At 36.4% G+C, this 11,153-nt stretch overlaps 1 protein-coding gene across 3 annotated transcripts; it reads left to right on the top strand.

The window, feature by feature from the left end:
• The first annotated feature begins 2,260 nt into the window (after positions 1-2,260).
• Positions 2,261-10,045, top strand: LOC121992783 (K(+) efflux antiporter 5-like). Of its 3 annotated transcripts, XM_042547347.1 has the most exons (20): positions 2,265-2,728; positions 3,289-3,332; positions 3,499-3,566; positions 3,655-3,739; positions 3,833-3,894; positions 4,006-4,081; positions 4,179-4,253; positions 4,916-4,987; positions 5,068-5,151; positions 5,317-5,385; positions 5,483-5,560; positions 5,902-5,990; positions 6,123-6,219; positions 7,292-7,345; positions 7,452-7,547; positions 8,433-8,621; positions 8,711-8,788; positions 8,958-9,002; positions 9,093-9,188; positions 9,628-10,045. In XM_042547347.1, the coding sequence occupies exons 1-20, from the start codon at positions 2,494-2,496 to the stop codon at positions 9,667-9,669; spliced, it is 1,734 nt and encodes a 577-aa protein (XP_042403281.1). In that variant the 5' UTR covers positions 2,265-2,493; the 3' UTR covers positions 9,670-10,045. The 3 variants fall into 3 exon arrangements, with proteins under 3 accessions (XP_042403280.1, XP_042403281.1, XP_042403282.1); XM_042547346.1 differs by having other exon boundaries at positions 2,261-2,728; positions 8,958-9,188; XM_042547348.1 differs by having other exon boundaries at positions 2,634-2,728; positions 3,289-3,336; positions 8,958-9,188.
• The last annotated feature ends 1,108 nt before the right edge of the window (positions 10,046-11,153 follow it).

Raw genomic sequence — 11,153 nt, 5'->3', positions numbered from 1 at the left:
TTCAATATGCTAAATAAATAATAAAATAAAATAAAATAAACAAATAAGTTAAATTATCAAGCTCAATAACTAATCAGACACTAAAAGTTTCAAATAATCAAACAAACTTGAATTAAGAGTTCGATAACATCTAAACAAACCAAGCTTAAACTAAGCTCAAGCCAAGCTCAAACCAAGCTCAAAACAAGCTCAAGTCAAACTTGAACAATTATTTCAAAAGTTTGGTTCATTTTAAACTCAGCTTGGCTCGGTTCGGTTACCTTATCAAACAAACTTGAATACCCTAAAGCTCGGCTCGGCTCGGCTAGTTTATAGCCTTGGTCTGGGGCTAAGCTAGAGATGATGTCAATAACTAAGGTTGAGCCAGGATGTTGTCAGCGACTGAGGCCAAGCCCGGGATGATATTGGCTACTGAGGGTGAGAGGGACGAGCCAAAGATGATGTCGACTACTAAGGCCGAGCTGGGGACAATATCAGTGATTGAGGTTAAGTCAAGGATGACGTCGACGACTAAAGTTGAGCCAAGGATGATATCGGCGACCGAGACCGAGCCAGGGATGATATCGACAATCAAGGATGGGCAGGGAGGATGTCAGCAACTGAGATAGAGTCAAAATAACTAACTTATCCATGGTCAAACTTGAATCTTTGGGATGAGTGAACAAGTTCCTTGAGTCATTTTTTGGCTGAGTCTTATACTTTTTGATACTTTTTGAGTCACGTTTGATCGATTTTGACTTTGATTGACAATTCAACATAATTTTTAACCACGTGGAATATGTGAGGGTTATCATTAAAATATCCGCTACCTTAGCGGGGCCCTAGTATCAGCCCTACGGATATGAAGAGAGGTACATACGGGTACACAGGCCATAGGTAAATTTGTCCATCAATTGTTACCTCTACCAGCTTAGTTGAGATGGTAAATGGATGATAAATTTGTTAAATAAATGAGAGGTCGAATCTCAGGGCTAATGAATTATAAATTCCTATACCTCCGGTACAATACTAAGTCACCCTCTCATCTATGTTACCTCTTCATCATCTTGATTTACTTTTCTCACGATGATTTTGGAGCAGATTGATGAATATGTTAGCAATAATCATAATCATCTTTTACCTAATGTTCATCGATTGTTTGTCGAGTTCAAAAGTAAACTGAAACTGGCTTTTGAATACAATACTTTGCAAACATTGAAGAAATTTGGTTACTAATTTATCGAGGAAGGAGGCTTCTCTCCTTATTTTTCTTGCACCACAAGTGCTTACCGTGTCGTTGGAGTGTCCTTCCTCATCCCTCGTTCCTAGCCATGGCTGATGTTGTTTTGAGTTGAGTCGGATGACCTATCTTCTTGCTGATTCTTGCGAAAATGATGTGTCCTTTGAAATCCTTATTCCTCGGTATTGTTTGTTTCAAAAAAAAAAACAAAACATCAACTGCTGAAATATATTTCTAATTGATCCGGTCTGAGGAGATCGAGTCTTGTTGAGTCGTCTTCTATCAAGTCAGTTTTTGCCTAGTTGGCTTGCGCTAGATCAAGCTTTGCTTAGTGGACTTCAACCAATTGTAGAACTTTGATGAGTCGGACTCCGACAAATCTCCTTCTATCGAGTTGAGTTTCACTGGTTTCTGGCGAACCGAGTCCTGATGAGTCAGCTCCTGGGAAGTAGAGTCCTGGCTAGTTGATTTTGACAGATAGAGTCACAGCGAATCGACTTCTAGCGGAGAAGTGTTGGTGAGTCGGTTTCTAGTGGGTAGAGTTTGACTTTACTAAAATCGACCAATAGAAGATTAGAAGAGGATCACGATATACTTTGACGTGGCACTCCATGCTCAAATTAATTTTGGGAGAAAACAAGTGGAAAAAAGAGTAACGAAGTTGAGTGTATTGTGCAAACCTTTTCTCAATTGATGTTGCTACCTTCTTTATATAAAGAAGAGTACCTTAGGATCGAATTTAAAAATTGAGTTAGATTTTTTTAAAATTCTAATTTTTTTCTATAAAAAATCAATTAATTCGAGATTTGATTTTAAAAAATTTTATTTGATTAAATTTGGACTAATCGAGATATATATGGATCAAATTCAATCATGTCATATGGTGTCATAAATTTTTTTAATGGATGATTAATTTAAGTAAATGATTGTCTTAATTTTTTTAATGGACGATTGAGTTAAATAAATGATTGCTTGTTGTGAGCGTTTCATTTTTCATCGCATCACAATTTTCTTAGGTGGCCTCTCCTTTTCATTTGTCGTCGAATCAAATCCGCTCATCTCATTTTCCCTTAACGAGTTCATTAGGTTTGCGTCGCTCGTTCCAGGCCCCGCGACGGCGGACCCGATTCGTACCCTCTCCGATCCCAACGGTTTGCCTACCGATAGGTCCGATACCGACTGACGAACAACGAAGGGCTCGCTGTTTCTTTGCGTTCCGCTCTCCGTCTAGGGATCCTTTGTGCCACCGCCCGATCGCCCAAATCCTCCATCCGATGGCCGCCGAGGCCGATTTGGCCAGAGGAGCGCTCTGGGTGCTGCTGTTGCTCCTCCTTGTCGTCGCCCTCGCGCCCTCGCCTGCGCTGGCGCGGCCCGACAAGGAGACGAGGGAGAAGTTCTACGGTGACCTTGTGAGGAGCAAGGTTCGGAATAACACAGGCGATGGGAGCATCGCGGATATGTTCGATCGCGTCCTCGAGAAGGAGTTCTCTGAAAACGACACACCTGAAGGTGAGCAGTCGAGGTTCTTCTTTTCGTTCCAGAAGTGTGATTACATAGAGAATAATTGCATTTATCCCAACAAATGCCTCCTAAAGCTTGTGCTGTTAGGAAGTTGATTCCTCTTCATCTCTTCCGGAAAGTTTATTTTTCCATCCAGTTTTGCGTAATCTAAGAACGATAAATGAATAGGTTGTAAATAAAGAAAATTCATCTCGACGCCCCTCTCAAATATATGGGCAAATTTTTCGATGGTCTTTACTATAGTTTAGTATCCTTGTGTTTGTCATGTTCTTGTGAAAATTGATTTCCTCACAAATTTAACCATTTTTCCGAAGAAGTCTTTCTCTTTTCTAATCACTTACTTTCTCTGACCACAACAAAGAATAAAATGTCCACTGGTGTACGGTGCCACACGATGTTTCAAGCATCATAGACATTACAATTTGTGAGAAATTTTTGTTCTATGTTTCTCAACTCATTTGAAAATTAAGCATCTATTGCTTCTTTATGTATGGTTTGTTTAGTTGTGTGTCATTAGGTGGTACTGATAATTGATTAATATTTGTCAGGTCATGATCAAAGTAACTTCAACAACTCTGTGGCAGATCATCAAGTAGGTGTGACTTTCCACTTGCTCACTTGTCTTCTTTTGCTGAAGATCTTTAGTTGTTGTTAATGATATTCTATTTATCTTCAAATGTAGATTGTTTTATGGTTTCATTTGTTCAGGTGTAAAGATTTGATGCAACTAATGGAACTTTTGCTACTGTGCTTTTCAGGCTGTTTTGGAGACTGTTGCTATAATTACTCATGACAAGTCAAAGAAGAATGATAGTCATGAACAAAAGTATGAAACATTGATACTTCAGTAATCTTCAGACAATAATCAATAAGCACATGGATAGTTACTGGCTGTGTTTTTAATGCTTTTGCAGTTCAACAACTAAATTCCAAATTGGGGATGTTTTTAATCTGGAAAATGAAGGTTCTGATGACATGACAACTCTGATAGATAGCAAGGTTTGTGAAAATCAGAGATCAGTAGGCTACCATCTCCCCACTACCTTATATTTGAAAGTACCATTATTGACTTTATACGTTACTTGGTTGCAGGATAATGTGTTTGTAATGTCTAATCGTAAAACAAAATATCCAGTACTTCAAGTAGATTTAAGGTAAATTTATTAAAGTCAATTTACTTGCACGCCTATTTGTGGATGTACATACGTGCACTCCTGTGTGAACTTTCATTTATCGAATAGCTAAATCTAAGTTCTTGCATACAGATTAATTTCAGATCTAGTGGTTGTGATAGTTTCAGCCACCATTGGTGGCATTATGTTTTCCTTCCTAGGACAACCAGTGAGTACTATCATATTAGTTATGTTTTCATGTTGTATGGGTTTGATTGGGGGAAAACATGATTTTCCCCTTTTTGTTGGTATGAATTCATTTTTAGGTCATTGTTGGCTATCTTCTTGCTGGATCTCTCATTGGGCCAGGTGGTCTGAGATTTATTAGTGAAATTGTTCAGGTAACCTAACAAATCTATCCCTCTCTAATAATTGTTATCCTTTGTTCCTTTATCTAATTCAATCAAATGCATTGTGACACTTCCATTTTGCAAATTTGTGATTGTCTAGTAGAAAATTTGCTCTCTGTATTCTTGAACTTTCTGCAAACAATAATTGGGTCAATTTCATAAATCCCTTGTATTTTTGTTTTCTTTGCTTCTCATTGCTCTTTGTTGCGAACTCAGCTTCCATGAAATTGATAAATATTCTGCAATTGACATGACAAAAGACAAGGTAATTTTGTGGAGGTACTGCGAAGCTTTCCCAATTAAACTTATAGTAATCTAACACAAAAGAATCTAGTGAGGTGATTTTAACTCCTAGTGATGATGAAAACCCACATTAACAATGTATTATAAGGATTCCTTTGCTGTCTTTTTTCTCTCTCTCTTGATCAGGTAGCTTGTGTATCATTGAGAGATCATCCAACATGCTTGTTTGAAAGCCAATCTGTGTCCAGATTTGATTGTTGGCGTGGGTAATAGCAAATATAATAGTATCACAACCCTTGGCTCAAGGAATATCTCCATGATAACCTGTTCAACTTTCTTACGTTTTTTACCTTGCTTCTATAACATGACACATTTTTTTAATGCATGGTCAATTGGATATTTGTGATCAGGTTGAGACTTTTGCTCAGTTTGGCGTTGTCTTTCTCCTTTTTGCACTGGGTCTTGAGTTTTCCTCTGCAAAGGTACATTACCGAACATAGTATTGTTATTGAAAATGCATTTATTTAATATATAGTTGTACTCAAAATTCCATCATTTTCAGCTTAAGGCAGTTGGTCCTGTTGCTATTCTAGGAGGTCTACTTCAAATAATTATTTTCATGTTCTTATGTGGCCTAACTGCGATGGTATGCAAACATTATCATCTATTTGGTTACCTTTTGTTCTATGTGGGATCACTGAGTGTATTCTAATGTTGCTGTGATTGTTCTTTCTCTCAATATATTATTTTGCCTTTTTATTGGGATTTTGCAATAAATTCTCTGAAGGTATCCTGATTTTCATTTCTGTAGCTCTGTGGTGGAAAATCATCCGAGGGCATATTTGTTGGTTCATTCTTATCAATGTCATCCACAGCTGTGGTGATTACTATTTGTCTAAGTTTAATACGGTGAATGATTAAATTCTTACGATTCTTTTATACATGCTAACTGTATTTTCCATTCTGTATATTATCAGGTATCAAAGTTTTTGGTGGAAAAAAATATCACAAGTTCCCTTCATGGACAAGTAACAATTGGGACCCTCATTCTTCAGGTCTGCTTCATCAACTTCCTCACGTTATATAATTGCTAGGAAGGGTTTTGTTTCAATATTGACCTAGACTTAATGCTGTAACAGTTTCAATTTTCTTTAGTATTTACTAAGTTTTTACTTGACCATCCAATATACTATCTAAATAAGCTTGGCTCTCTAGATATATATTGATATTCATGAATAAGACTATGATTAATCATGAGTTTGAGTTTGTTTCCTCAGAAACCAATACAAAAGCCATGTCCTGAGTTGATTAAGCTGATATTAAAATAACATGCCAAATAGGTCCACTGCTAAGTATGTTTGAAGGACGCATTTTTAAATTCTGTGGTTTATTACAGGATTGTGCAGTTGGCCTTTTATTTGCTCTACTACCTGTTTTGGGTGGAAATAGTGGCCTTTTCCATGGAATTATGTCAATGACAAAGTCGTAAGTTCTATCATTAAGCTATTATTTTGGATAACACTTTTCTGTTCTGTTTCACGTTAATGATTCATATTTTTTTTTTGAAATTTTAGATGATAAACGATTGCAATTGTTTTGAAAAATTGTTGTATGCAGGTTAACGGTGTTGGCAGTGTTCATTATTGTTGCTTCTCTATTATCGTGGTCATTTGTTCCTCGCTTCCTGAAGCTTATGATTCAGTTGTCATCTCAAGTAAGTTATCATATTTATGTAGTATAAGTAGCTAATGTTTACACATTGGAGATTTGTAATTCACCTTTTTTTGGTGCTGCTTTGAGCTTACCAATTGAACATGGATTTTCCTTTTGCTGAAGAACTGTTTTTCCCTTCGAAGTAGGCAAGATTCTGAGTATGATGATATGGCTTAACAGGAAATTGTTTGCCTGAATTTGCTAGATATTTTTTTCTGTGAAAATTTGGTCTATTTGACATGAAACAAAATTTGGAACCATGGGTTGAGGATTGCTTAAGGAGAGAATGGAGGAGAGTTTCCTTTCAAACATAACTTGTTTCTTTTCCTTGCATCCACCCTTCACTGGTAGGTTTATATTTCATGCATGGTAGATAGTTACAGAGAGGAGGTTGCAACTCCTTACACAGCAGGCCACGACTACCACTCGTAAGTATATGATAACTTAGAAATTCAGCAACTTCTTGTGCAATTCCTTTTATCCTTCTATGCTAGTGCTCATAATATCACCCTCCTTGCCAATATGCTTGTCCTCTGGCACATAACAATGGGAAATTACAGGCAATGAACTATGTCAGACCTGAGTGGCTGAGGATTCGGAGGTCTGTTTTGATTGAGATTAACAAAAAACTAGTACAGCCATTGTGTGTGATCATTGCATCTTGCTTTCTAATAAATTTTCACAAATTTTCCTTACATCCACTTTGTTATATATTTGCTTACATTTCATGCACGATAGTTATAGAGAAAAAGATGCAACTCCTTCACACTAGCTCCCTTTATCTACATGGTGGCTAAGAAATGCAACTATATGATAAATTGAAAGGAATCACTTATCTAACTATTTAGACTGGGAGGGAGAAACCCTAGCAGCAGTTTGACAGCCTCACAGCCTTCTGGGATTGGCATACTGACCTATATTATCATCTCATATTTGATTATTATTTAATGATGATATAAATAACAGATGGTTGACTAACACAGTTCTGTTTTCCTTTGTAAAACAAGAGTCATTTCCTTGCTAGATGGAGTTTTTATTGTCGTCTCAAAACTTAATCTTTACTATATTTGCAGACTAATGAGCTCTACCAGTTGGCCTCTGTAGCTTTCTGCTTATTGTTGGCTTGGGTAAGTGGATGCTGACCTTTTTTACTTTCAAGAAACTTAGCAATGAAATATAGCTCAAAAGTTTCCACTTACATTTTATATCTCATGATAAATGTTATTTCATCAGGTTAGTGATTATTTAGGTCTAAGTCTTGAGTTAGGGTCATTTGTTGCTGGTGTTATGATATCTACGACGGATTATGCTCATCATACCCTAGAACAGGTATGCTGGTTTCCTTATATTTGGCTCATTAAATTTGCATTAATTTTACATGTAATATTTATTGGTTTATGCTTCAATCTGTGCATGCAATTTTTTAAGTGCAATATATACCATATTAGCTTGTCTTTTTTGTACATATGATCCATCTATGTATTTAGATTGGGTTGGCTTTCCTTCATCCTGGTTGCAAAGGTTTGTTGAAGCTGCGACTCTGTAGAATTAGTAGATCCATCTGAATATAGCGCTTTAAAAACTCAAATATACAAGCCAACCTGACTGATTTGGTTGCAAAATTCAAATTCAGTTGAAGGCATCTGTGTCTCAACACTATGTAATTTGCTTGAAGGGATTGAATATACATTCGGGATGGACTTTCATGTCATTTGTTATATGTTTTAGTAAACCATCATCATGTCTTGATGAGTCACAACGATTCTGTTTTTTTTTCCAACCATGCTTACTGAATTAAAGTTACTCCATGTCTTGATTTTGGAAAATTTTAAGATCTACCTCTACCGGCTAAAGCCAACCAATAGAAATGTAAAATACTGGGCTTTATATCATGCCTTGCTCTACAAACCTGAATTGTGTTAACATATATGGAAAGCACATTTTCTTTCAAAATGACACAGAAGCTGATATGCTGATTAGGGTTCATAACCAAGTAAACTTGGCAATCTCTCTTTGAATCCCTCATATTTAATTTTTTTAATTAGAAACCACTATTAGGTTTTAATTTGTTGTGCAATTTGATGAAGCACAGCAATAAATAAAAATGAAACATGATGATAATTTGGTCGTTGGTAGCTTAGGTCCAGAATTGTTCTTTTTTCCCCAATTGTCTTGTGCTTTGAGCTGTCTAACTGTTATTCTTGGGTGTTTTAGGTGGAACCAATCCGGAATCTATTTGCTGCACTTTTCCTTGCTTGCATTGGCATGCTCATACATGTTCAGTTCCTCTGGCACCATGTTGATATATTGTTAGCATCAGTTATTCTGGTTGTGATAGTTAAGACAGTTGTGGCAACTGTTGTAGTGAAAGCCTTTGGATACGGCATCAGGACAGCATTTCTTGTAAGTATCATTTCTGAAATTTTCATTATTTATTAGAATTCTTTGCCTTTTGTGTTCTAATGGTATATTGCTATTTATTTGCAACCAAGGTGAGTTTGTCATTAGCTCAAATTGGGGAATTCGCATTTGTTCTGTTAAGTCGAGCTTCAAATCTTCATCTAATTGAGGTGAATTTCTGCAAATTTTTTTTTCATGTTTGGATTAGGTTGAGTTGGATTTCAGATTTTCCCCTCTTCAATCTGTCATCTTTTATGTTTTTTTTTCCACACCTGCGCGTGCGCGCGCGCACACACATATATATATATTAGATTATGATTTTGTTCTCATCCTTTGCAGGGGAAAATGTACCTATTACTTTTAGGAACAACAGCACTTAGCTTGGTGAGGTTTTTGTATTTCTGTTTATTCAACTATTACCTTCTTTTTTCTGTTTTAATTGTTCCAAAGTTGAACTTATTCCTCCCGGAGCAGGTAACAACTCCCCTAATGTTCAAGCTAATTCCTGTTATAATCCACCTTGGCAATCTCATGCGATGGTTTTCATCGGAGGCTAGTATCCAGAATGAGGTAACCGTTTTTTTCCTCATCTGTTTCTATGATCTCATGAGCACTTTGATATGCATCCGGAATTTAGGTTTATTAGAGGTTTTTAGATTGTTTCATCTTTTTCTTTAACGAAATAGTTTGGACCCAAACATACGCTCTGCTTTCCTGACAATGCCCTGAGCTCCATTCTCCTGTGCTTCATGGAAAATTTGAGTTTGCCCCCTTACATGCATGCACGTAGTGGGAAGCTCAATTGTTAACCCCAGTGTTTTGAAAATTATACTGGGATGGAACTTACAGGAGGCCCGACTGGTCTCCAGTTTTTTCTGATCGAACCAGATGCCTTTCGCTAAATAGAACTGCGCTGATTCAGCCTCTGGTTCCTAGTTTAATTGTTTGAGTCAGCCGATGTGGTTCATCTTCAAAGTTTGATCCTTTTTTGTTTTTATGCTATCTACAGGATAAAACTATCATACATGAAGCTTATGACAGGTCGTTGTAGCATCCAAATTCTTAGATCCCTCTGCTCAGTTGCGCAGCTATTGTCGGTGGTTTAGTGGTGAAATTGGCAGTGCCAACTAATGCAGCAGAATACCTAAACAAATCTGGGCGGTATACTTTGTTACTTAGAATCCCTATACAAATCTGGGCGGTACACTTTATAACTTAGAGTTAGGCTTCACATATTCTTGTGTGTATGTATATATACATCTTAGTGAATGATGAAGATGAGCCTGGTGAAATGGTCGTATTTAGCTAGAAAGGATTTTTTTTTTTTTTGAAAATTCCCTTCATTTTGGGGCAATCTTTATGATCATGGCTGATGTGACATTGTTATCTCACCTGTTCTTTTATGTTCGTTCTTTTTGTTGCTATTATTTCCTTCTTTTGTTCTTCTATAGAAAGCCGATGGCTAAATATTACCGCTTGGAAAGGGTGCTCCACCTCTCAAAACTGTAGAAACAATGAACTAGGTGATAAAACTTGGATGAACTCCCACGATCCGATGAAGAATGCCTTAGTTTTGTTTTCAAAAGAAGAAAAAAATGTAGGTATGTTAATTGTATATTTGAAGGTGCACAGGTTTGCAGATAAAAATGCACTGCTTTTATGAACGTGTTTATATATGCAAGTAGCATAAACATAAATTCATATATACAAAAATGGACACTCCCACTCGAGGCAAACAAGGCCGATATGCAAACACTCTTTTAAAACCAGCCAGAGGTCAAGAAGTGATGTGGTTTAGGGGTTAGGGTTTTCAAGAAAGTCACCTTGTAATACTAGCATACTTCTTCAAGATGTGGTAGCTATACACAACAAACCAAGATATACATTGAAAAATTCAATCCTTAATATGTCAGTCTTCGGTGCTAAATGTCAAAACAAATGGATTTATAACTTCATTTTCTTGGTTATTATTCCAAGTGAAGTCCATAACATGAAAAAGAGAGCTTCTTGTTTACTTTTTCTTATATTCTAAGCCAATCCAGTTCCCGTAGACTTTGACATTTTATCGTTGAATATGTAATTGAAATACTAACAAAAATTCTACTGCTCATACATGTATCCCAGATGTATAGATTAAATAATCATCTAAAATAACACAGACAAAGTAGACTTTCATTGGTAATGCGAGCAGTTCAATAACTCCTTCAAAGTTGGATGTATTCCCATTTAATAGTCGCACCTTGATTATTTAATGGATGATTATGCCCACTATTTAATACTAAATGCTCAATTTAATAAAGGTTTGACATACCACCTCCAACCAATTATTGACAAAATCAAACAGCTTGTAGTAGATTGAGATTTAGTTCCCTGGGAAATAAAAGTCAAAACTATACATGGCTGAGGAGAAGGCAGCTCAACAATCTAATCAATGTATTGCCATTTATTTGAATCTTTTTTAGATTAATATAATTCACATTGGAACTTGCTTGAAGCTCCATCCATAATTCAATTACAAAAATCGACAAGTATGAA

The sequence above is a fragment of the Zingiber officinale genome, chromosome 6B (genome assembly GCF_018446385.1).
Source record: "Zingiber officinale cultivar Zhangliang chromosome 6B, Zo_v1.1, whole genome shotgun sequence".
Classification (NCBI taxonomy): domain Eukaryota; kingdom Viridiplantae; phylum Streptophyta; class Magnoliopsida; order Zingiberales; family Zingiberaceae; genus Zingiber; species Zingiber officinale.
Note: the sequence above shows the minus strand (reverse complement) of the source record. Positions and strands in the feature narration are given on the sequence as shown.